The sequence below is a fragment of the Sphaerodactylus townsendi genome, linkage group LG09 (assembly GCF_021028975.2).
Source record: "Sphaerodactylus townsendi isolate TG3544 linkage group LG09, MPM_Stown_v2.3, whole genome shotgun sequence".
NCBI classification, from domain to species: domain Eukaryota; kingdom Metazoa; phylum Chordata; class Lepidosauria; order Squamata; family Sphaerodactylidae; genus Sphaerodactylus; species Sphaerodactylus townsendi.
Window position 1 is genome coordinate 55190101 of NC_059433.1, and position 27427 is coordinate 55217527.

General features: G+C 42.2%; 1 protein-coding gene across 1 annotated transcript; it reads right to left on the bottom strand.

Annotated features, from left to right (window-relative positions):
- Nucleotides 1–192: 192 nt before the first annotated feature.
- On the bottom strand, nucleotides 193–27427 carry LOC125439218 (transmembrane protein 68-like). Its single transcript, XM_048508214.1, has 7 exons — nucleotides 27308–27427; nucleotides 21908–22240; nucleotides 18735–18899; nucleotides 15859–16052; nucleotides 8536–8596; nucleotides 5957–6096; nucleotides 193–3005 (listed from the first exon to the last, which is right to left on the bottom strand). Exons 2-7 carry the CDS (start codon nucleotides 22194–22196, stop codon nucleotides 2901–2903), a joined length of 954 nt encoding a protein of 317 aa, XP_048364171.1. The 5' UTR covers nucleotides 22197–22240; nucleotides 27308–27427; the 3' UTR covers nucleotides 193–2900.

Sequence of the window (27427 nt, forward strand, 5' to 3'; positions counted from 1 at the left end):
AACAAGAAATGGGAAAGCAAGAATGGGGAGTGAGTAAAGACTGAATGGGAGGATGGCACAAGGTGAAGATTAATCCTGTGGGGTAGAAAGACAAACAAAGATTGGTGGGGAACATGGGATTTTTTTCCTCCACAGGGAGTCCTCATTGGTCCTCTTCTCTATTTGGGTTTAATATAGTAATTATTATTTTTCCCTGTCCCTTATTCAGGTTCAGGCCTTCCTTGTGTTCTCCAGTGAAATGTTCTACTCTTAGCTAGTTACTGTAGGCACATGTGCCATTTTCCTTTTTTTCTCTTTTTCCTTTTGTGGCAGGCCTTCTCTACTAACAGAGGTGACCCACACAACCTCCTATGAGTCTGCAGAAGTTAGTTTTGTTTTTAAAGTATAAACGTTCCCCAGGTGTTCTAAAGGTAGCAAGTGTATAGGTTCTGCATTTGCTGCCTTAAGTTTTGTGGTGCACAGGAGAATATGGAAATCACTGTGGCAGGATTAGTATATAGACAACAAAGAGGTTGGTTTCAAGGAACTGATCATCAGCATAACACTCCAGATAGACAAAGCAGAAAACTGGCTGGGGCACATACCCTGTTCCCCTAAAATAAGACCCACCCCAAAAATAAGCCCTAGCATGATTTTTCAGGATTTTTGGAGGATGCTTAAAATGTAAGTCCTACTCCAAAAATAAGCCCCAATTACAGATTCTCTGGTGCAACTGATCTGGTCACGTGGGGGGCGCAAAATCATGGGGGGAAAATAAGACATCCACTGAAAATAAGCCCTAATGCATCTTTTGGAACAAAAATTAATATAAGAACCTTTCTTATTTTCAGGGAAACATGGTATAATTTATATTAGTTATCGTTTTAGAGATTAGCTAGAATTACCTTTAATGCTTTCAGGCACAAACAGACTTTTTCTGACTAGCTAATGGTTTGGATGCTGTCACCCACACAGGATTCCATCAACTGGTTCTGTTGAAACTATGGAGTATGTCTTCTTTTCTTATAGAAGATATAAGCAGTTAACACAGCTGACTGATCCATTAGTTCCCGGTATAGACATGCCTGCAGCTAATAAGCTTCACTCAGTGATTGTGATCCAGCTATCACAGTTTCATTAATGAAATTTATTGTGGACTTGTTTAAATTTAAGAGGCATGAGGAGAATGTAAAGAATTATATATGATCAAATAAATTACACAAAATAATTAAAAGGAAAAAAATTCTGCTTAGCAGTTCAGTGTGGTTAGTTCCCAGCCTATTGACTAGGAGCTGTACCATTAGAGAGAGAGGGGTGGGGATTCTAGCCACATCAAGCCTGCACTTTCCTAGGAGTGAGACTAAATGACACAGGGTAGGCTCATTACCAGGGCCAAGCCTAACAATCAGGTTCCCTATTATCTCACAGAAATACAGCTAAGAGTGATCACTCTGCCGCACTGCCAAGCAAAAGTCTTGTTTTTTTGCTGAGCCAGACCTGAGCTATCACTTTCTTTTCCTAAGGCAGATCTGAAGTTGCTTGTCCTATGCTTCCCACTAACATATACACCCCCCTTCTCAGAGGTGATTGGATGATGGAGCAGCACTCCTGTAGGCTCAGCTGAGTGGCTTTTTTCCCTTCAGGGACAAGTCAGCATCCTGTCCATCATTTCTTTCCTCTTACTTCTTTCTCTTGAAGATGGAATATGTAGGTGAAGAAAGTGGAAGAGGAAAGTCATTCCTACTTTCTTTGGAAATTCAGAGATTATATAGTTAAGAGGAATGGATTTCATGGAGAAATGACTAACAAGACCTGTGACTAGGCCAAAAGGAGCCTCTACAATAATTCCCACTTTGTCAGACTTGCACTATGAAATACATGATACCAGTGGAGGCCACAAAAAGTAAAATTTATGCTGCTTTGTTGTAAGAACAGAGCTCCTTGGGGAGCATTTTTCTAATTAAATTTTAGTTAGTGGCTACCAGGAAATCTGAATATGGGATAAATAGATTCAAGATTATTTATTTTGTAATTGTTCAAGTGTATTCAGCTTCATCGGAAATATTCTTAGGTTATAAGTGGAACAAAGACAAATTATTTGTGCGCATTGATTTTAATGGCTAAATAAATTAATTGGTTATATCTGTATATCAGTAAAATAATTCTGAAGGGAACAGCTTATTTTCCTTCTTTTTGGATGCTGCTTGCACATTATGTAGATCTTGTACATATATTATCCAAAGTACATTACTTTTAAGACATCTGCTACCCAGAACGCTATAAATATTTGTATTTAAAATACATTTTAAATATGCTTCCAGATTAATCTGAGGCACTTGTTAAGTGATCAGCAGGTTAATCAACTAAAGTCATACCCCTAGGTTTTTTTGTAATTAAAAGTTATAACACTGAAAATGCAATTTTACAGTTTCTGGATTTTTTTCAACGTTGTAAACTGTACCAATATTGGAAGCAACGTGCAGTCACAGAAGTTTATGGTTTCTAAACAGTTATTTTCTGATTACAATACTTGTTTTTGTAATATGCACTGTACTGTTTGGAGTAACATGTGGAGATATGCAATAATATGTTCCCCATAAGACATAAGTAGTCATATGTGAGTTTGCTATATTGCATGGACAGATTTTGAAAGCTAGGTTAATCTAGCAGTTTTGGGGAGCCTTTTAACCTTTTCTGAAAACCAATTCTTAATAGTTTTGAAGAGTGTTAACCTCTTGGTATACAACAGATCTCTCCTGTCTCACTTCCATCGCAGAACACTACACGAGGAAAAAATCTTTTGACTGAGGTAATGGTGCAGACCCTGCAGATAAGGTAGTTCTTTGCACTGATCAGAAAATTTATACCTGGAGAAAATCACTGGGTCAGAGTATTACAATTTTATAGTTGACAACTACATTCTAATCTTTTTTCTTGCCTTCATGAAGCCTTTCCTTTAAAGCACTGCAAATATTTCCAGGAATTTGCTGGTGCTTTTGAATTAACGACTGGAGTGCAGCCTTTGTCTGAAAAGAGAAGAGAAGACGAAAACTGAGCTTCGCAATCGATTCACTAGTTCAGTTCAGTGGGCATACAAGGCAAAAACAATGTGAAACATGCATTAGGATTATAAGGTGCTATGGGAAGCTGGCTCTCTCAGATACTTGAGGTTTTGCCTGCATTTTTAGCTTTTTTAAAATAAAGTAACTTTCTCAGAATCCTCTGAGAATTGACCTTGTATCCATGTACATGCAATAAAAACATTTGACTTACACTTGCTTTTAAAGTGTAGTTTAATGGGTCACACTGTATTGTTTGGAGAACAGTAACATGTGGAGATATCTGTGGATTATATACAGCAACTTGGCAAGTGCCAGTGGGGCAGGGTAATCCATGAACATTTTAAAATCAAGATGGGAGTGCCCGGGTTCCTCAAGTCTGAGAACTATTCCTCCAACCTTTTTACTTCTGCAAGTATAAGGGTAACAGTGCAAGCAAAATTATATCTAATTGCTTAAAGAAAAGTAAATCTGCTGCTGCTTTACAGTATTCTGACTACAGGCCTGCTTGTATTTCAATAAGAACAAAAGCAAGTTTAGCTACAATCCTTAATGATGCTTTTGTGGAAGCCTCACTGAATAACATGACTTATTTCTCAGTAGACCTGTCTTGGTTTGCTTCCTGTGTCTATTAGCTAGTGGCTGAAGCTTCTTTTGATGAACCACTGAGCATTAGACTACTCTGGAGGTAACTGCTTTTAGTACGGTGAGATTCCATCAGGTTACCTTGATGAACAGGACAACACACACATCCTGATCTCGAGCACTGCATATGCCCCACTGCCCTAGCAAAGTCCTTACAAACACAGGCTACATCAGTCATTTCCAAAGAATACATACCAGATCTGGTTTCTCTATTGAAATGTATGAAAATGGTTGTTGTGACTAGGGAATCCTGTGCTCAAAACAAGCTGGGTTGTACATAGGGTTGCCAACCTCCAGGTACAGCCTGGAGTTCTCCAAGCATTACAGCTGATCTCCAGCCCACAAAGATTAGTTCCTCTGGAGAAAATGGCTGCTTTGGAGCAGAGGTGAAGATACAAGGGGGCCAGGGGGTGCATGTTGCATGGGGCATGCACTGGGGGGGGGGGCGCAAAAATTCAGGTTTGTGTTTTTTGTATTTTTAAGGGTTTTTTTTCAGTTTTTGCCCTGCAGGGGGTGCACTATTTAGGTTAGCAGCACCAAAATTTCAGGGTATCTTTAGGAGACTCTCCTGATGATACGACCCAGGTTTGGTGAGGTTTGATTCAGGGGGTCCAATGTTATGGACTCCCAAAGGGGGTGCCCCCGTTGTTTCCAATGGGAGCTAATAGGAGATGGGGGCTACACCTTTGAGGGTCCATAATTTTGGACCCCCTGAGCCAAACTTTACTAAACCTTGGTGGTATTATCAGGAGAGTCAGATAAAGATACCCTGAAATTTTGGTGCTGCTAGCCTAAATAATGCACCCCCTGCAGGCCCATAATTGAAAAAACACTAAAAAATACAAAAACCACAAACATGGGGGGGATGGGGGCACAAAACTCAGATTTTGCACTGGGCTCCATTCTCCCTAGCTATGCCTCTGCTTTGGAGTGTGGATTCTATGGCTTTATATCTTATTGAGGTTCTTCCTCTCAACCCCAACCTCCCCAGGCCCCACACCCAAATATCCAGGATTGTCTCAATCCAAATTTGGCAACCCTAATCATATAATTCACAAGAGACTGAATTCTGCATGCTATTTTTTTGCATTCTAGTTTTCAATAGCTGCTATTTTGTAATTTCTTGTATTAGAAGTCAGTACACTACCATCAGGCAATCAGGAATAATATTTTTTTTAAAAAAAACCAACAACTTTAGATAGAGCACAAAAGTTAAACTATTTCTCAAACTTTTATTGGTTGTGGATCTTAAAGTGGTACAAATATCATGCCTGACTTATCATAAGGTTACACCCTTGACGCTTGGATGCTCCTTTGGAACTGTATTTGTTTCACTGGCTTGCACTACTGTTTTTCCAAGTTTATATATTTTTAGAAAATTTCAGTTTACCATTATATTCTAAATAATTAATAGAATGGCTCTATTGTAGGGCCCTACCTTTGAATAATATGAAAACTTCAATTGGTCCAAAGTGTGACAGCAAGCCACTGTTGATAGTTGGTTACAGTAATTATATCACTCCTGTGCTAAAGGATCTACATCAGCTACCCATCTGTTTCTGGCCACAATTCAAAGTGCTTGTCTTACATTTAAGCCCCTAAAACTAGGGTTTGACTATGCCCTCACACAACATTCAGTCTGCCAGTTAAGATCTGCTTCCCAAGCCCCTCTTTCTGTGCTCCTGTGTTCAGAATTGAGGCAAGTTGCAACTAGAGACATCCTGTCTTTGGCATGCTCAACTCTTTAACTCTCTCTCTGGCTCATTCCGCACATTAACTCTCTCTCTGGCTCATTCTGCACATGCAGAATAATGCACTTTCAAACTGCTTTCAGTGCTCTTTAATGCTGTGCGGAATAGCAAAATCCACTTGCAAACAGTTGTGAAACCACACAGCACCCAAGTTGTGAAAGTGGTTTGAAAACACATTATTTTGCATGTGCGGAAGGGGCCTCTGTGTGTTATTTCTGACTGGAAATGCCCCAGCTGTGTTGTGTTATGGCCTAAGGAGAAAAAAATGATAGGCATGACAAAGGTACTTGTCTTTTTGCCTCTCCCAGGAATAAAGTAGCCCAGGAGGCAAACTACTTCTAACAGGAGAAACAGTGAGTATGTATGGGTGGAAGGAGAAAAGGAGCTAACCTCTTCTTTTTCAAATCTATGGTCTCAAGTCCCTTCCATGGATGACTACTTTGCCTTTTTATTAAATATTTTTCAAGTGGATCTACAATAAGACACCAATTTAAGATACTTTACATTGTTAAACCACCTTACCTTCATAGCTAATTCCACAGCAGTTATATTTGGGTCATATGGAATGGGTTCTCCGATGTATGTCCGAAACTTGACTGGCAGTCCACCGTACGGGGGAACAACTGGCAATCTTATATATTCATATAACCACCTTGCTAATACTGTTTCATTAAAGAAAGAAATGTCAGTTTCCATTCTTTAAAAATGCAGATGGATTTAGTTTCAAGAAATAAGTAAAAATATTAAAATACTTTTGAAAATAAGCATGTGTTTTGACCATATCTTGTACTAATAAGAATCTGGAGACACAAGGTGTAGTCCACACATTCAGAGATCCCACATTCAAAAAGAAGTTGTCACTCACTTCTGTGAAAGTGAAATCTTGACATAGGTTTTCTTTTGTGCATCGAAATATGTTAAAATCAGTGGAGAATTCTCCATAGCCTGGAGATCAGAGGCGACCTTGAATTTCAAAAGCTCACTACACTAGAAAGATTGGTTCCATTCTACAGGAAACCGCTCTTCCAATGCAAAGAAATGTTCTGCAGGACCAAAAGGAGCATCTGTTTGCACATGTGAAAATTAGCACATGCTTGAAGAATTTTCATTGGACTTGGAATTTTCTTCCAAATTTGGAATTTTCATTAGAATTTGCTTATAAAACCAGATATTTATGCCTTCAGTTAAATAATAATAAATCTGTCCCAGAAATTTCTGTTCCTGGACCCAAACTGTTGCATTCCAGGACACAAAGCCAAAGTCAAATTCAAGCTCACATGCCTGTAAGAGTTAAACTGTAAGCTTTAATTGACCAAATGTGTGTTTAAAACAGGCAAAGTTATTTAACAGAAGTTGAAAATCAATAGCAAGTTTTCCAAAAACTGTAATAATATGGAGCCTACTTTTTGTGGGGAGAGATAGTATAATAACATTAAAAAATTTAAAAAGGGACTCTCAAGATGTGATACAATGAGATATTTACCGAATAATATTAAACAGAGGTGTCTTCCACATAGGGTTGCCAAGTCCTTTCTGGCCACCATGGGGTGATGGAGGTAGGGTGGCCAGACCCAGGTTGGGAAACTCGTATGGAGCCTGGGGAGGACAGGGATCTCACTGGGGTACAATGCCATAAAGACCACCCTCCATTTTCTCCAGGGAAACTGATCTCTGTAGTCTGGAGATGAACCTTAATTCCACAGGATTCCCTGGTTCCTCCTGGAGGTTGGCATTCCTACATTTATGTGAGTTATCTGCCCCAAGTTCAGGACTTTTGGGAAGGACATTTTTCCTGTTTCCCCACAGCACTGCAGCACATCTGTGTAACACTCCAGATTTTCTCTGATCCTTCTCAAACCTGCTTCCTGCCAAAGTTTTGGTAAAGATTGCAGTAAAGCCTGAATTTTCCAGACTAGATGGCAGCTATTTTTCCTGAGCCTGTTTTCACGGCAGCCATTTCTTTCCCCACCACCACGTGTAGGGGCAAGTTTTATTTTGTTTTAAGTCAATGCTATAATATGTTTAGCCCCTTTTCTTCTGAAGATATTAAGGAAAAGTGCATATGGGGTGATGTGGGTTTTCCAGGTTGTATGGCTGTGTTCCAGTAGCATTTTCTCCTGATATTTCGCCTGCATCTGCAGCTGGCGTCTTCAGAGGATCGGATGGTAGACTATTGGTACAATGGTATAATGGTAGACTAGTGCTGATTTTTTAAAAAGCAAAACAATGCAAAAACTTTCATGGCCCAAGTGATGACCACTTCTGGGGGACTTGGACTGAGCAACTGCAGGAAAACATGCCACATGGAAGCTCTGTAGCTGTCGTGCTTTATCCGCAGCTGCACCAGCAACAGGGAAACAGCAAAACCCCATCCCTGTGCGGAAGACACCAGAACTGTACATTTTAAGCCCATAAAAGACTTAGGCGGTTTCTGCACGGGCTGAAAGCAACAGCTTCAGCCCGGTAAAACACAGTTTTGGCTGGGACCCTTCGCACAGGTGCCACTGCCAAATTGATGCAGCAACGCTCTGTGCCCGCCAAAATGGTGTATTCAAAACTGGCTTGGGGAGCGAGTTTTCCTGCAAACGCCAGCTTCCATCCGCTGCCATGCAAACGGCAGCGGGTGGAAGCCAGCGTTTTCCCCTTCCCTGCCCGCCCCCAAACACCTTGTTACCTTCTGCTGGCAGCTGCGTTGCTCTATCATCGCTCTGAGGAGGGAAGGGGACACGCCCCCTGGTCTCCGGTGCTTCAGCCATGGGGGCATGTCCCCTTCCCTCCTCAGACCGATGATAGAGCGACGCGGCTGTCAGCAGAAGGTAACGAGGCATTTGGGGCCAGGGAGGGGAATACGCGGCTGTGCGGAGCTTACTCCCACAGCTGCATATCCCATGGGGCCGTTTGTGCGAACGGCCCCACAACCTGCATGCAGGGTCTCTCCCTTGGCTGTGCGGAAACCACCTTAGAAGGGTACAGCTCCATGAAGGATTGCGCTGTGTAACTGATAAACATGCAAACTTGTAGTGTTTTTTAAAAAACAAATGATTTAAGTTAAGATCTTGGAGTACAAATTAAAATATTAAGGGAACAAAAACATTCCTTACTGGTATTTCCAAATGTTCTAAATCCTTCACGTACATTTTGGGTGTACATTGGAATTATTGGCTAAGGAAGGAAGGAAAAAGAAATCATTCACTGTAGCAGTTCTAAAAACTACAAAATACACATTTCTTGAGGTTTATGGAATTTATTTATATATCTTTCTTTCTACTGCTGCTACTATTAGCCATGATAGCTAAACAGAACATTTTTGTTCAGGGGTAGTATACCTTTTAATAGATTCTGGAAGTAGGTGGCATGAAAAGACTATTACTTTCATGCTGTACTTGTGACCTTCTAGAACAGTGGTGGCGAATCTTTGGCACTCCAGATGTTATGGACTACAATTCCCATCAGCCCCTTCCAATTGGCCATGTTGGAAGGGGCTGATGGGAATTGTAGTCCATAACGTCTGGAGTGCCAAAGGTTCACCACCACGGTTCTAGAACCCTGAAATCAGGCTCCATCCCTGAAGACTGGAAGATGGCCAATGTCACACCAATCTTTAAGAAAGGATCTAGGGGGGACCCGGGAAATTACAGGCCAGTCAGTTTGACATCTGTTCCTGGTAAATTAGTAGAATCTATCATTAAAGATAAAATTATAAAACATGTAGAAAAGCAAGACCTGCTGAGAAAGAGTCAGCATGGCTTTTGCAGAGGCAAATCCTGTCTTACAAACTTACTAGAGTTCTTTGAGGGTGTAAACAGGCATGTGGATAAGGGGTACCAGTGGACATTGTCTACTTGGATTTCCAAAAGGCTTTTGACAAAGTTCCTCACCAGAGACTGTTGAGAAAACTCAGCAATGAAGGAATAAGAGGGGAAGTCCTCCTATGGATTAAAAACTGGTTGAGAAACAGGAAACAAAGAGTGGGTGTAAATGGGAAGTTCTCACAATGGAGAGATGTCGGGAGTGGTGTCCCCCAAGGATCCGTTTTGGGACCAGTGCTCTTTAACCTATTCATAAATGACCTGGAAGTAGGGGTGGGTAGCATGGTGGCCAAGTTTGCAGATGATACCAAATTAGGTAGGGTGGTGAGAACCACAAAGGATTGCAAAGAGCTCCAAGCGGACCTTGATAAATTAGGTGAGTGGGCCCAGAAATGGCAAATGCAGTTCAATGTAGCAAAATGTAAAGTGATGCACATAGGGGCAAAAAATCCAAACTTCACATACACGCTACAGGGGTCAGTGCTATCAGTCACAGACCAGGAAAGGGATTTGGGCGTCTTAGTTGATAGTTCCATGGGAATGTCAACTCAATGCATGGCAGCTGTAAAAAAAGGCAAACTCTATGCTGGGGATCATTAGAAAAGGAATTGATAATAAAACTGCAAAGATTGTCATGCCCTTATATAAAGCAGTGGTGCGACCGCACTTGGAGTACTGTGTCCAGTTCTGGTCGCCGCATCTCAAAAAAGGATATTGAGGAGATAGAAAAGTGCAGAGAAGGGCAACAAGGATGATTGAGGGACTGGAGCACCTTCCCTATGAGGAGAGGCTGCAGCGTTTGGGACTCTTTAGTTTGGAGAGGAGGCGGCTGAGGGGGGATATGATTGAAGTCTACAAAATTATGCATGGGGTAGAAAATGTTGACAGAGAGAAATTTTTCTCTCTCACAATACTAGAACCAGGGGGCATTCATTGAAAATGCTGGGGGGAAGAATTAGGACTAATAAAAGGAAACACTTCTTCACGCAACGTGTGATTGGTGTTTGGAATATGCTGCCACAGGAGGTGGTGATGGCCACTAACCTGGATAGCTTTAAAAGGGGCTTGGACAGATTTATGGAGGAGAAGTCGATTTATGGCTACCAATCTTGATCCTCCTTGATCTGAGATTGCAAATGCCTTAGCAGACCAGGTGATCGGGAGCAACAGCCGCAGAAGGCCATTGCGTTCACATCCTACATGTGAGCTCCCAAAGGCACCTGGTGGGCCACTGCGAGTAGCAGAGAGCTGGACTAGATGGACTTTGGTCTGATCCAGCTGGCTTGTTCTTATGCTCTTATGTTCTTAAGAATCAGCACAGCTCCTGTTGGAAATAATAATGGACTGGCTCTTGGTGTGACCATGATGAACCTTTGGCCTGTGGGTTCTTAGCTATGTATGCACAAGAATATTCAAAGTAGCAAAGATACAGAGTAGGCATTGCCAATATTCTAACATCATGCAGAGAAGTAAGGCAAATGCATAACCATTGTTATTAGAGCCAATATTACTACCAGAGGGAGCATCCCCACACACATATACACACAGAGAAGGAAGAGTATTAGAGTTGCTAAGCATGGCCTGGTAACTGCCAGGACTTGGGGTAGGCAAGGGCTTACTGTTGGGAGGGGGACAATCAGAATCCCCAGTGCAATGAGGTTACTTCACACAAAGTGACATCACCACACTAGGGGTGATACTCTAACATTTTATGACACCCCCCTATGTGAAGATAGCACTTTCAGATAGAGCTGGAAGTAGCAGGATCACACCTGAGATACCAATAGCCTCCCCGCTTCCATTTCTCCAGGAAATTTTCTCCCACCACCCAGCTGAGCTATGGTGGGAAATGGTGACAAGGGATGGGCTATCTCCTGCCCACACCAGATAATCCTAGAGAGCAAAGCAAATGTAATCTCTTAATAAGTAGCAGTCATCATCTGAAGTAAGATTAGAAAGAAAGTGGTATCAAAAAGAAATGGAATGTGGAAGAATCACATTCAGTGTTCCTGTGGAGGGACAATATTCACTGAACTTGTTTTCTGCGCAGTTTGCTTTGAATAATTAGCCAGATGAAATGGCTAAGATATCAAAACAACCTGTACATGCCTTGTCTTGTCAAATGAATGCTACTGCTTCATGTTAAGTCATGCACAGAAAGTCTACGTAGCTAGTTCTGATAATATAAAGCTCTTTCCAGTGATTTTTGTATCTTAATGAGGTTCCAAAATTAAACAATTAAAGATCAAACTATTGAAGCATCTTAAAAGACATTTATGAAATTATTGCTTAACGACTGCAGAAGGAATTAAGTATGCTAGTTCTGGCTGTAGTGGGATTTCTGGGCTGTGTGACTGTGGTCTGGTAGTTTTAGCTCCTTATGGCTGTTTTTGCATGGCCAAATTGCACCGGTGTGAGCATGGGAAATATCCCTGTGCAGTTGAGAATTCTGCATGACTCCCGGAGCTGCAGCGGGTCTGCTCTGGTGTTGCCCCAGCGTTGCACTGTGATATTGCCTTTGCTCCATGACTTTCAAAAATTGCTAGCAAGGTGGTAATTTTTAAATATCCATGTGTGACCCTGCTGCCATGCAAACACCATGGGAGCAGAACCAGGGCAGAACTAGTGTATTTTTCCCGTCTCGCCATTCCAGCTTGCCCAACACTTTCCTTGCCTCCCCTCCTCCACCACTGCTCTCAGCCCAGCCATGCCAGGTGCCCCTCTGCAGGTGGCATGCCAGGCCAGCCCTGTGCTCCTGCCTTCCTTTCCCAAGTGGGGAAGGAACCAACCGAGGCTGGGAAGAGCCAGCCCTCCTGTTCCCTTCTCCCCGCTCCTCCTTCACTCCCAGCCCAGCCACTCTGGACACCAACATCTCAGAAAACATGCCCTATTTTTAAATGGGACTGTCCCACATTTTCACAAGACCATAAGTCACAGAAACCTGCTCACCAAATTGTCACAGCTAAGGGCAAATCTCTATTATTCTGGGGCCTATCTGACAAAATCGTAAACTGCCAAATCACCCTAAACAACTGTGCTGGACACAAGCTGGTGTTTGTGATGTTCACCATGAAGTGCTCTTTCTTTGTGGCTTTCACTGCCATCTCATGGGCTTTCGTAAACATCCCAGTCTTCTTCCACATTCCCTCTGGCCATCTGAGTTCTCATTTCTTCCTCCTCAGCTCTGAGGAATACCACTTCAGAGGTATGTTTCGGATGTCAGCCATAGAGGTAGGTGAAACTTTAGAAGCTGCAACTATTTGACCATGACGACACAGCCCAAAAAACTCAGCCGGTTAATTCCAGTCAGTTAACTCCACTTAACTCCATCTGTGAAAGCCTTCAACAATAAATTGTATGCCAGATTTCTCTGCTCATCCCAGTAGTGCTGTATCTAGTTCTCCATTCGTTTGGACTTCACTTACTTTTCTTCATTAAAAAGCAGTACTATCTCAGATTTTTTTTTTGTTCTTTGCCTCTAGGCTATCGAGACCAAGATTTCGGGTACTGATTCTTAAGAAAAAACAAAACGTGTGATGTGACATCACATGGCATATTCCATCACCCTTCCAGGCAGTAGCCAGTGAAGTACTGGAATGGGAGAGTACACAACAGGAACATGTAGCATCATAGGTTTTGTTTTACACAAGATGATACTAGAGAACAAAGAAGCAGGAAATAGATGTCTACTGCTTTCAGATAAGCTTCTTCTGCAGTGCATGGACCCCACGCAATTTCCTGTCATCAAACTTGCCTGGTTGCATAGCTGGGCCAAGCCACAAATTGTAACAGCAGAAGAAATTTTGCAGATGCAAAACAGATGAGGAAAGAAACATAAATAGAGAAAACAGAGGGTGCTGTGAACTCTAGGATAAGTCTGGCCAGACAGAGAGAGGGAATAGTCCTTAAGAGGCTTAGAAAAGTATAATTCTACTTATGATGGTGCTGATAATGTGCTGTGAGTTGTACATACCCATTTTTTCCCTTGTCAAACAGGTTTTGAAAATTTCAAAACCTGACTAGAAACAACAGGGAAATAAAGGTATGGATAACTACGCTTATGATTTTTCATCTTCAGTTGTCATTAATATTATTGCTTGATGCCAGCCAAACTTGTGATGCAATTTTAAAAATGAAATGATCAATTATGAAGTGGAACTCCAAGAGGCTGGAGTAGGAAGCAACCATCATTTTCCTGTGGGTGGTTCTGACTTTTTATTTAGCAACTTTTTTCATGGTTAGCATTTTCTATGTGAAACACTTTAAAAGACACAAGCCAGTGGGCACAAGCAAGCAAAAATGGGCACAAGCAAGCAATTTTTTTTTTAAAATGTCACTAGTTAAATGCTTAAGAGTATGTCTCTGCCCTATTGAAGTGGGACTCGAAAGGGTTGTTAGGCTAAACCTTATCTAATGCTTTCCCAATCTTTCAAGTATTATTGATAATATAATTCCATAATCATCTGTATATTAATACTAAAATAAAATATTTTTACAAATGGCACTTAAAAATCTATTGGTCCCTTACCTTTATGTTTTATGCATTTCTGTTTAATTCCTAGTGTGTTGATTTCATTGAAAACACAGTCTGCCACTATTTATCTTTCTAAATGTAATTAATGGTTTAAAATTTTTATAGAATTTTATAGAATGTACAATGGGAGAAATAAAATTTAATATGTGAAAAAGCCATTGAGTTAAATATAGATTAATTTTAATAATTATATAATACACACCATAAAGCACATCAATGGCTAGGAAGACAAATGAAGAGTAAGTGAAATGTAGGGCCACATAGGGACTTTCTCCTCCCAGAGATACAGAACTGAGGCTTCAAATTCTAGAATCTTTGCACTGCTATAGTTTGAAGGCTCAGATGAGTTTGAAAGCTCTCCATCTCTGCTGCAACCCAATGTGGACCCCTGAAATGTTGCCCCCCAGGGATCATGGACATCTGCCCTGGAAGAAGGAGCGATCCTGTTGATTTCTTCAAGGAACATTTGAGATAACAGTTCACATATAATCCTAATTTCTCTTTTATTTGCTACAAATGTGTGAGGTAGGTCACTATTATTTGGTTTAATATATGTTTTTACTCTATTAATGATAGTTAAAACATCGGTATTCCTCAGACAATTCACCACACACATGTGGACCTTTAACAAAAGACCTATAGAGCAAGTCAAACAGTTCAAATACCTGGGCATTACTTTCACCAGTAATCTCAATTGGGCAGTACACAGAAGATTGGCACTTGCCGCAGCCAATAGTGCTTTAGCAATCCAGCACTTTTTCTTCAACTCGGGTCACCATATGTACCAGCTGCACTAAAAATATTTAATGCTAAATGTGGACCACAGCTCCACTATGGAGCACTGATTTGGATCAGAGCACCAAATAAAACTCTAAATACACCACAGTCCTGTTTCTTTCACAAAATCATGGGCTTACCAAACTGTGTTCCATATGCAGCCCTATGCTTAGAACTTGGGCAAATAAGTCACAATGGCCTGGCTGAGAACCGTTGAATATTGGTTGCATATTCATTATTCACAGGATCATTCCAGTTTACTCTATCTGATGCTCTCTGATTCTGTGACACCCAGATGGATGAAGCTAGTTGAAGAAGAAATCGGTTCCATCGGCCTCTCATTAGAGTCACTATATCCTCTTGCTCTATCCGAGGCATACACCTGTTTGAAAACTAAGCTTTTAAAACATGAGCATCGTGCCATGATAACTGCTGTGAGAAAAAAGTGTTCTCCCTTAACTGTGCTCATTCCTCTGGAATAAGAGCACACAGCCTACTATCTATTCTGGCTCATAAATCCAAAACAAAGAAGAGCTATGACGCTTGCCTGATTTAACATAATGCCCTCTATGCTTCTCTATTGTAGATACCAACAAATAGACAAAGGAAACTATGTCCATGCAATTCGGGCCAAATTGATCACACCCTCTTGATCACACCTTCTTTCACTGTGTAAGATTTGCTAAAGTTAGATGAACCAATCCTCTCTCACTCCACTCCTTTATAGCCAATTAACTGATGCTCTTAAGATTTTATAATTTTGGATAACCTTGATTCCATTGCTTGTGAGAATGTAATGAAATTTCAACTTTTTCAGCTGAAGAAATGTGTTTTAGCTCATTGTGTATTTTATAATTATTATTGTGTCATTTTGTATATGCCAATAAAGGCCTTATTTACTTACTATTAATGATAGTTGTATTATGCTTGTAACACACAATAAAGTTACAATTCATTCTAACCAGCTGTGGGTTCCGCAATACCTAGTGATTTTGAGAGTGGAGCCTGAAGGTAGCATTTGGGGAGGGGATTGGAGGGACTTCAAAAGAGTATGATACCATAGAGTCCACCTTCAAATGCAGCTGTTTTCTCAAGATGAACTGATCTATGTTGCCTGGAGATCATTTCTAATAATGGGAGATATTCAGCTACCATGTGGATGTTGGTGACCCTATATATTAGGCTTTTCGTAAACCTTCTTGGTTACATGACAATAGAATTTCAACTGATTGATTTAATATATTCATGCAAGGAAATATATTTTTTCTCACTTTGGACATATAGTTATATTACAGAGTACTTACCACTTTAGCATCTATGGCCACTTCAGCAAAGCCCTTACGTTTACGCCAAACAAGCTTGTATGACTGATCACTGAAGAGTGCTTCTCTAACTCCTCCTGGAGAAATTCCCACTAAATGACCATTTTTCAGAGCATTTAAACATTCTTCTTTTGTACCATGTATAATGCCCATCAGATCTACTACTGGTTTAAGACCTATAAGAATTAAGTAACATGCAAGTCATGAAATAATATACAAGTTTTTAACATCTGTATTCTGTGTTGTGTTGATCTTTTCTTAGGCTTCAGAATAATTATTTCGTCCTGGAAATCAGACAGCAAGAAAAGTAGAAAGATTAAATGGTCAGGACTATGTAATTCAGGCTCAAAAAATCCACGATGATTAAGGAAAGATGATGTAGAAGAAGCACTTAAATAGGAAACCTGTCATTACACATTTCTCTAATTGGATCTAGTAGTCAAGATGTCAGTATGTGAAGATTCAGGCTACTTATGATGTCACATTTTTCTCTATATAAGAATAATTAGCTGAATCCCAAGGTTATAGATGTGTTTTCTCAGAATAATTCATCTGGTACTGTGCTAGTAGTTATTCCGTAAAAGTAGTTATACCATAAAAGCAACTTGGGATTCTGCTGCTTATGTGCACTCATGGGAATCAATGCAATGCCAGCATTTGGCAAAATATTGTATTTCAAAATTCACCTTCTAGTACAGAAAAGGTGGGACAGTATTGCACTTATATCGTAAAAAATATTGCAGACTCATGGAAATTTGAATTGTGTTTGGAGGAAAGAAACCATGAACAAGACAGAAGAAATCCTCCCTCCCTGCTAAAAGAAACCCACGTGGTGGTAGAGGAAACAGAACTCACATTTCCCCAAATCCTCAGTGAAGCAGTTCTCAAGATTTAAACTACATATGCCTTCTCTTTATTTTATATTTTCTTTCAATGTTTCCTGTGTTAAAAACTTGCAAACGTGAAAATCGGTTGCCTAAAACTCATTAAAATATATATCTAGAAAGATGTATTGAAGAAAAAAAGGTATGGCATTTGAGTTAGCAGTGAGAAGATGAGAGTTGAAGAAAGTCAAAAGTCAATTAAATACAAAGAACATGGAAAACTCATGTTTCGTTTCATTTTACATTACAAGTATGAATACATTCATGGCAAAAGGTAAAGTTGACTGCTCTTTAATAAATATCAGGAAAGGTTTTAAGCCTTGAAAGTCAATGTATAAATCTTGCTGGAGCAATAGTATTGCACCTGCTTTCCAAACAGGTTTAACAAGTTGTAGGAAACATTTCCAGCACTACAATACTTACAATTAGGATTACCTAGAATTATACATCTGGATTTTATGATTTATTCAGTGTTGGATGAATTGAGTTACATTTTTTCCTAACATGTAGTAATATCACATGGAGTGATATTACTCAGATGGGTCTGGTATATTGTTTTATTTACTTCATTTATACCCCACTTTAATTCCCAATGGTAACTCAAAGAGGCTTACATCATTTTCTTTTTTTCCATTTTAGCCTTATAGCAGTTGGTAAGGTAGGTTAGATTGGGAATGTATGACTGGTCCAAAATCATCCAGCAAGCCTCCATGGGGTGATTTAAATTTGTGTTTCCCAAATTCATTCTAATCACTCTACTACACTGGCTATAAATATAGTGATTAGACAACTTATAGTGATTAGACAACGTATAATGAATAGTGTCTCAAAAAATTATGGTTGGATATAGTCAGAAACTTCGTTCTGTTTGATTATCACCATGTCACAATTGCAAACATCAAATGTAAATTGAAGAAAAAGCTGACTCTCTGAATTCAGTCTGTAAAATAATATATCATAAATAATTGTACAGATTTGCCCAGTTTGTTGATAAAGATAAAATGTGAGATGGGGCTAAAGAACATAGAACAAATCTGATGTAAGTCTGGATATGGGAATTGACCCCACTTCTATTATTTTACAGTTTAATAGCAAAATTGGTTCCTTTAAAGGGCACTCATGAATACCAATGATTACATGCAAATGCACAATCATTTTCATATTCTGTTCTTACTAGCAAACTGTCTGTATGAGATACTGCCCCTGAAACTTCCTACCTCAGGAGGAAGTGGAGGAGGGCTGAAACAGTATGTTATTATCACCACATTATTCAATATTCTGTTATATAAAAGCCTAGTTGCGTTGGTGATGACTCACTTCCAGCCTATCACCATGGCCAGCTCACTTTCTTCCACACATCACTTGGGAATGGGGCTTACACAAAACAGGTAAAAAACAACACAAACAATACATTGATTACTCACATGCCCCCCCCCCCCCCCCCGCTGAATAATTACAATCACTGTACTATCTGAAGGCACCTGAGGAGGAGGTTTCAGCTACTCTGGTGGCCACAACTGCACCATTAACAGTTGCATGGCAATTCAGGTATTTGGGAAGAGGAGCAGGCATCCAGGAACCAGAGGAGAAAAAGGAGGGTGCAGGTGACATGGAGCTGAGTGGGGAGAGAGGCAGGAAGGATTGCCCACCTCAGTGGGTGCCATTAACCCTTGTGTGCAGATGCAGATGTTGGGAACAGGAGGAGAAGGAGGTGGGAGCTGGTGACACAGGGCTGAGTGGGAAGGAAAGGCAGGAAAGGTTGCCCCCCTCAGTGGGCACCATTAACTCTTGTGGGCTGATGATGAGGAGGACATGGAGGAAGCTGGTGACATGGGGCAAAGGGGAGAGAAAATACAGGAAAGGTGGGCCTCCTCAGTGGGTGCTATTAACCCACCAACAGTTTATTTAGAGCCCATTGTACAGTGGGCTTTACAGCTAGTCCAAATAATTTTATGCTAACAAAAAATACATCACCTGGTAATTTGAAGAAAAAGTCATCAGCTACTGAATAACAAAGTCTGCGCTTCAGAATAAAAATTCTCGATATAAAGTATAGGTAGTCTATAGGAATTGCTCCATGGTAAAAAATAATTAGACCTGGTCCATCTGGCAAGTTTTCTGCACCATGTAGCTCATAACCTATTTGTCATACAAAACACAAAAGGGTTATTATTTTAAAATATGTAACAGTTATTAACTAAGTCACTGGTTATATTAGGATGTAGATTTAGCTCATTTCACCATTGCCAAACACATAATAGTCCTGTGTATGATTTTTCTCTGCCTATATTTTTATTCTAAAATTCCATATATTTGGTTCAGTTAACAAACTTGAAATAAATAGCATAATTAAAGGTTTCTTGCTTCATATGCTGACCCATTTATTTTGATTGTACACATTATGATTTCAGCAAAGTCACAATTTCATGGCAAACCCATTTTGGGAGCACTTTGGGAGAAGTAACTCCATTAGCATTTAGATGATGTGCAAGCAATTGGAAGAAAACAATTGTTTTCACAGTTTGGTTTCAGGAATATGCCTTGCAGTAATGATAAACATGTAATTACATTCATAGAACTAAATCTGCAAATGGATTTCTGAAGATAATCTCTGATTCAGCAATTTGTTACAGGTATCAGGTATCACTGCCTGTGATATCTGTCCCATTCATGTTGATAATGTTGGAATAAGCGACTTCTGCATGCCTGGACACTGGGGGGTGCTGTATATCACTCTAACTGTGATGTTGCCTCTCTTGTTTGCCCTCCTTGTCAGGCCAGGAGACCGCCCACTAACTTCCTTTCTTCCCCATGCTAGCTTCACTTCTGCTCTAGCCTTTGAACCGAGCGCATGGTCAATGGCAGCCTGCTCAGTGGGGCCTTTCCCACTGCAGCATCCACTCACTTCCACACACGTGATGGCGCGTTAGTTGTGCCCACTTGTTGTAGGGAAAGTAATCTCTTTAGACTAGGGTTCTTTCTATCTACCTTTTCTTGGAACAAAGTTGTGAACTGAAGATGATTGAATAAATGTAAGTTTTACCTTTTACATTTATGTCTCTGAAGAAGTTTCTTTAAACTGCATTCACACACACTACTGGGCATATCCATGACTCTAAACGAAATCTAACAGATAAAGGCTATACTTCTCTCAGAACTGACCCATTCATTTATATGGGAACAATATGTGCATTTTTTCTCACAAAAGATTTGCTGTATCTGCAGAAAAGAGTGCTACAATACATGCAATACAATACCTGCAAGCCTTCTGCATTTATTTAAAAAATTGTAAAACTGCCTTTCTCTAGCAAAAATGAGTCCAAGATGGATAAGATAAACAATCCAAAACATCAGTAAAAGCAACTGAAACAATATCCATTGTATTACAGAAATCATTAAGAGAAATTTACAACATCCTCCACAAAAACATAACTAAACTCTACCACTGTATAGACAATTTCTTATTAAATAGCCAAATAAATCTTCCTTATCCTGTGTCCTTTCATGGTCCCAAATTTTCTTGTAAACTATCATGTTCTGACATATCTGAGACAATACTCTATACATATCCCCACTGTACACATATCCTCACCCATCTCTAGTGTAAACAATAGAGGTTGGCTGCTGTATCAGTGGGGAAGATGTCAATAAACAACTCTGTTTAAAGTTTGAAGAAACTAGCATTTCTGGATTTGACCAGAGCCATTACTCTGATTGCTGAAATCCCCACACAAATGATGGAACCTCATAGGATATGACAGATGGAGCCAGCCTCATCTACAGCAGATAATGATTGGACTGTGGCACAGACTTTCTAATCATGGAAGCAATATTAGTATATTCTTCAAGCATCAAATCTAGTATCTAGCACTGCATAACACCAAGGCCAAAGCAAGCATGAAACCAGAAACTGTACTATCCAATCTCTGAGAATGGGATGGAGATTTTTATATAACCAATGAGTCTAAATCCATCCTGATGTACTTCCCATACAATAAATACTCTTTCTCTCATCCTACCTTTCTAACCCCATGAAGAACCCCAACAGAACTAGCAGATATACCGAAAGAGAGAAGTAACTCCTTGCAACCAATCAGTATAACCCAGTACATCAACAAAATGCATTTACAGAGAATCCTGCCCCCTGCCAGTTCAAGGGCTAGTCAACAAAACACACCACAGGCCCCACAGCAAAACACCTTGGCAGGGGTACCAGACAAGGCCAGAATACCACACTGCAGAGATAATATTCTCTGGAACTGTCTTCAATCACTGCCTCAGTGAAGCCACTGAAGAGAAGAGGTGACCCAACAGATAGGTTTCCCCCCCCCCCCCCCACCCCGCTCCCGCTCAAGTAGCCTAAAGCAGTCAGGCACAGTCAGATGAATTAATGGCAAAAAAATTGTAACACAGTAGGAAATGTCTAGAGAGTTGTATGGAATAACTTCCTCCAAGGGCAGATCGCTTTTGTTTTTCCTGAAGCTGACCACATCAGGAGTTACCATCCACACACATATCAGAATCCATGTAGGTATTGAATTGCATATATAATTGTTTAATGCCTGGTCATTTAAATCTCATGTTTACAAAGTGATTAGGCTTCTGTTTTAACTGAAAGGAAGTATTTTATCATTGAATTATAAGATGTAGCTTAATATGAACCGTGGCTTAGGCCAGTGGTTCTCAACCTGGGGGTCAGACGACCCTTTCACAGGGGTCGCCTAAGACTCTCTATATCAGAGTTCTCCATCTGTAAAATGGATAAATGTTAGGGTTGGGGGTCACCACAACATGAGGAACTGTATTAAAGGGTCACGGCATTAGGAAGGTTGAGAACCACTGGCTTAGGCACTCCCTTCTTTGCTGTTTTTGGTAACTTCAGTTTGACACTGTTCATAGTTTTCCATGACATCTTGACTGATAACTTATTTGTACTTTCCCTCCAAACAGGAACCTGGAACCATGATTTCTTGCCAATTCTGGTTTGAAAGCAAAGTTCCAACTATAGTAAGATGGAGATAATAAAATTCCACATACACTAAATACTGTGAGCTATCCCAGCTTTTTAAAGAAAATGTTAATTAGATTAGACAAGGGTAGATCACGTAATAGAGCCTGAGCTTCATGTAAAATATAAAACTGCTTACCATGCCAAAATCTTGCAAATCCATCCCATTTGTTTGCTACAATTAGTCGCGCATTATCCCATATATTGCTGGAATAATCTTCTTGTAGTTTATGAGTCTTCTGATAGATCAGGAAGAAAAAAGATGACACATAAAAGAAGAAGAGGATGCACAAAGGAATGATAAAAAGTATCATCACCACTATTATTAGCACTGCTAAATAGAGGACCACATATAAAAAGTTTTTCTCCAGGTATTTAAGAAAAGTCCAATCTTCCAACTGGGATGCAAAATAGGCTGAGTAATTCATAGGTGCCTTATCCACTGTTTGGCATCTGTTTACACCATCATCATCTGTTTAGAAGAGAATAAAATTAGATATTTTTCCCATGTAAATTCCAGCATTTAATCTCAGAAAAGCCAATGCTAGGCTACAGTGTGACTGACAGTACACCCTTTTGTACTCAGTGAGTCTTACTTCCAAGTAAAGGTGGAGCACTGTATTGTGACATATTACATCACACATAATTTTGCAATAAATTATAGAGCTAACTCAGGTATCCTGCCAAAGTTTACTCTCCATATGTGATTCCCGTTGATGCAAATCATCATACCCATACACATCCTACACAGACACACCTAAACCGGCCAGACAACGTCACATATGTTCCCCAGGGCTATAACAATAGTCACAGAGAAAGATATTCCATTAGTTCCATGTGTTTTTGGTTGCTGCTTTTTTGTCTTTTGAAAAAGTCTTAATAAAAATTTATTTTAAAAAAGATACTCCATGAGTATGGAAAACTGGGGACTAAGACGGGGACTAAATTTTGTGGAAACACCAAGCACAGTACATACAGAGAGACTTCATGTTGTTTCTGTAAGGGAAGCTGTCTGGACAATGTTAGACAGAGACTTCTCTGGAAGATATATACAATTGCTACATTCTGTCTGGTAATGCTAACACCACTGAAAGACTGGGCCTTAGCCAAAAATTGTTTTTACACTTTTTTTCCAATTTGCAAGTTATACTTTAGGGTTCAATTTGTAGGCAAAAAACATCTTGTGTTTAATTTTTTTCAACCTACAACTTTTTTGACAGAGAAATTCAAATCAATTATGCATGGGGGGTGGGGGGAATTGAATTAAATGCTATCCCAAGCAAAGAAGCTATTCTAAGCCCACTTCTACATATTTTCTCTGCTTAGGATGGTAGCCTAGAGTTCCAACTGCACAGTGTCTTTGAGCACAAGCTTTCCTTCCCCATGGCCAGAATCAATGAATTAACTGTCCTAAACTGGTTGGGATGGTCCCCTCCCATCCCTCACCACAGAAAATCTGGGTAGTGTGGCCCCATTCCACCTCTCCCTGGGATTACTGAAGCCAAGAAGAAGAAGAAGAGTTGGGATTTATATCCCCCCTTTCTCTCCTGTAGGAGACTCAAAGGGGCTTACAATCTCCTTGCCCTTCCTCCCTCACAACAAACACCCTGTGAGGTAGGTGGGGCTGAGAGAGCTCCGAGAAGCTGTGACTAGCCCAAGGTCACCCAGCTGGCATGTGTGGGAGTGTACAGGCTAATCTGAATTCCCCAGACAAGCCTCCACAGCTCAGGCAGCAGAGCTGGGAATCAAACCCGGTTCCTCCAGATTAAATACACGAGCTCTTAACCTCCTATGCCACTGCTGCTCCTTAACCTTCTACGCCACGGCCCATCACAGCTCTCACAGAACGAGTAGGAGCAGGAGGAGAGTTGGATTTATATCCCCCTTTCTCTCCTAAAAGAGACTCAAAAGGGCTTACAAACTCCTTCCCCTTCCCCCCCTCACAACAAACACCCTGGGCAAAACCTCGTTTCCAACTCTGCACTATTCCTAAGGCAGGGGTGTCAAACTCAATTGCACAGGGGGCCAAAACTCAAAGCACACTTTGGGGGGGCGGCAAACAGGATAAACATTTATTGCCGGGCATGCAAACCCCCTCTGCCCCATGGAGAAGGCAGCTGCCTGCTCGTTGGGCAGAGGGGACGGCGGCGGCCTGCCTGGTGCTGCTTCTCTCGCGCCGCGCAAGCTGGAAACACCACCCTGTGAGGTGGGTAGGTGGGGCTGAGAGAGCTCAGAAGAACTGTAACTAGCCCAAGGTCACCCAGCTGGTGTGTGTTGGAGTATACAGGCTAATCTGAATTCTCCAGATAAGCCTCCACAGCCCAGGCAGCAGAGTGGGGAAACAAACCCGGTTCCTCCAGATTAGAGTACACCTGCTCTTAACCACTACGCCACTGCTGCTCCTGCACAGACTACTGAGACTTGGACAGTCAGCCCTCTCTGACAGGGGCGTAAGGAGGCAAACTGTAGCCTGGGCAAAACCTGAGTTGGATGCCCCCCCCCCTCCATGGGCGGCCACTCCACCATGACCTTTTTTTTTTTTTGCACCAGGATATTGGTGCCTGCAGGGGGTGCATTTTTAGGCATATCAGCACCAAAATTCAGCATATCATCAGGAGACTGTCCTTATGCTACCCACCAGGTTTGGTTCAGTTTGGTTCAAGTAGTCCAAAGTTATGGACTCCCAAAGGGGGTGCCCCATCCCCCATTGTTTCCAATGGGAGCTAATAGGAGATGGGGGCTACAGTTTTGAGGGTCCATAACTTTGGCCCCCCTGAACCAAACTGCACCAAACCTGAAGGGAGTATCATCAGGGCAGTCTCCTGATGAGACCCTGACATTTTTGAGACTGTGCCTTCAGAAATGTCCCCCCCCCCCAGCCTGCAACCCCCATTGGCAGAAATACAGAAAACTCAATGCAGAACAAAGATTCTTGGGCAAATTTCTGGGATATTCCTGCAGGGGGCGCATTTTTGGATGTATTGGCACCACAATTTCAGGGTATCATCTGGAAACGGTCCTGATGAGACCCCCCAAGTTTGGTGCAGTTTGGTTTAGGGGGTCCAAAGTTATGGACCCTCAAAGGGGGTGCCCCATCCCGCATTCTTTGCTAAGGAGATGGGGGCTACCCTTTTGAGGGTCCAGGTGCAAGGTGAATTCTTTTTTTAAACACCTGAAAACTTTGCTTGCAAAGCAATCGCATCTATTCAGATGGGTAGAAGAGACATCTGACACCCATTTTGCATGGTCATGTAGGTCTAAAACAGTCACAGCATTTGTCCAGGCTGGCATCGTTCAGCACTCCTCTCAAATATCACCTTCTGAGGGTTGGGTTGATGTGCTACTATACTAAAAGTTGGAGGAGTGGAAAAGGAAACTAGAACTGTTCGGATATGGTCCTCGTTTCCAACTCTGCACTCTTCCTAAGGCAGGGGTGTCAAACTCAATTGCACAGGGGGCCAAAACTCAAAGCACACTTTGGGGGGGCGGCAAACAGGATAAACATTTATTGCCGGGCATGCAAACTCCCTCTGCCCCATGGAGAAGGCAGCTGCCTGCTCGTTGGGCAGAGGGGACGGCGGCGGCCTGCCTGGTGCTGCTTCTCTCGCGCCGCGCAAGCTGGAAACACCAGGCTTGCAAACCCTCTCTGCCCCATGGAGAAGGCAGCTGCCTACTTCATTGGGCAAAGAGGGGACTTGCCTGCTGGTGCTGCTGCTCTTGCGCCGCGTGAGCTGGGAACACCGAGCATGCAAACCCCCTCTGCCCCACAGAGAAGGCAGCTGAGCCGCCTGCTCCGTTGGGCAGAGAGGGGACAGCGGCAGCAGCCTGCCTGGTGCTGCCACTCTCATGCCGCGTGAACCGGTAATCCTGGGCTTGCAAATCCTCTGTTCCCCATGGAGAAGGCAGCCGCCTGCTCCATTGGGCAGAGAGGGGGCGGCGGCGATCTTCCCAGTGCTGCCGGCTCTTGTGCTGTGTGAGCAGGTTGCATTAGGCATTCAAACCCTCTCTGCTGCCTAGCTATCAGGTCAGACCCCCATGCTGCGCCACACTCTTCTGTCCTTTCTGCCAATAAATGCTATGGCCTTTTTTTATTACCACAAAATAAAGTGTATGTTTATTTTAATAAGTTGTGTGTTCATTACCATGACAACCTATCTCTCCCTCTGGGGGCAAGGCAGCCGCCTGCTCCATTGGGCAGAGAGTCTGACTGGTGCTGCCAGCAGCATTGGGCATGCAAACCCCCTCTGCCCTATGGAGAGCAGCAGCTTCTGTTCATCCCACACAGCAGCCTACCTTGCAGGTATGTACAGAAGTCAGAGCAGTACTCCCCTGGCGCAAAGCTGAAGCTGGACCTCCCATCCGCCCCTTCCACTCGGCTGCCTTACCCAACACATGACCCAGAGATGGGGCGGCTCTTGCAAAAAACTCATGCAAAAAACCACACACCAACTTCTACCCATAAAGAGATGCCACCGGACTTGGAGGTGGGGGTTTTGCAAGTTTGGGTGGACTCGGGAAAGAGGAGGGCTCTCCCTTCTTTTGGCTTCGAGTTTTGTAACTCCCGGCCCCCTTTTTTGCATGGATTACAGGTTGGGGGGTGTGTGTGTGTGTGTGTGTGTTTGCAATGGGTCAGCTCTCTTGCAAGGAGAAGAGATTATTTTCCTTCCCCTTTTGGGTCTGCAACTTTGGGGAGGGGTGAGCATTACTTACAAAGGATTGCAAAGTTTGCATGCAAATACAGTTCCATGCAGGGTTAAAACAAAAAGCTGCAGAACGAAAGGGAAACTGGAGGCAGCTGATGCTCAAGTTGTAGCCCCACAGGCTCAGCTGGAGCTGCTCTTCTAGTGCCAAGAAACTCCTGCTAATAAATACACTGAGTGTCCCCTGTGATTCTCTGTGCAGTCCCCAAAGCAGGTTTGCTGCCAGAGAAGCCCCAAAGCTGGGACTTGGGGGAGGAACAGCCAGGCCCAAAATGGAGCCAGAGCAGCCCCAGGGTAGGGAAGCCAGCCCGCCCACTCTCCCCCACGCCTGGCCTGGCTACTTAGTGCTTCCCAGTTGAGTTGCCTCCTGCTTCTTCCCTCACTGCAGGCTGCAAGCTTCAGTCTCCCGCTATTGGTTTGGGTGGGTACAAGAGGCTCCCTTGGCTGCAGCCTTTCCCCAAGTCCCATACCGCCCCTCCCCGACAGCCTGGATGGGGGAGGCCAGACAATGGGATATTATGTGTGTGTTAAGGAGGGCCAGATGTAATTATAGGGAGGGCCTAATCTGGCCCACTGGCCGTGAGTTTGAGACGTGTGTCCTAAGGGTTTCTTCCCTTCCTGCCCAAACCTTCCGTTTCCACCGCATTTGGCGCATTCCCAACGCCTTTCCCGCCCCTCTGCCTGGGAGAACCCTCCACGGCCCCACCCAAAACGCCTCAAGCGCGCGCCTTCTCCTGCTGCACCAGAGACCTTCCCCCCTTCACCGTCTGGTTCATCCCTCTGGTTCATCCCCCCGACTAGGCACCATCACACAAAGACCGAAGGAAAAAACCTCTTACCTGGTTCCGAGCCGCGCCGGGAGGCTGAAGGAAGGAAGATAAAGAAATCCTCCTACTGAACGTACTAGAAGTCAGCCTGGTCTCCGCACCCAGACTGGCAACGCAGTTTCACCCTTTTCC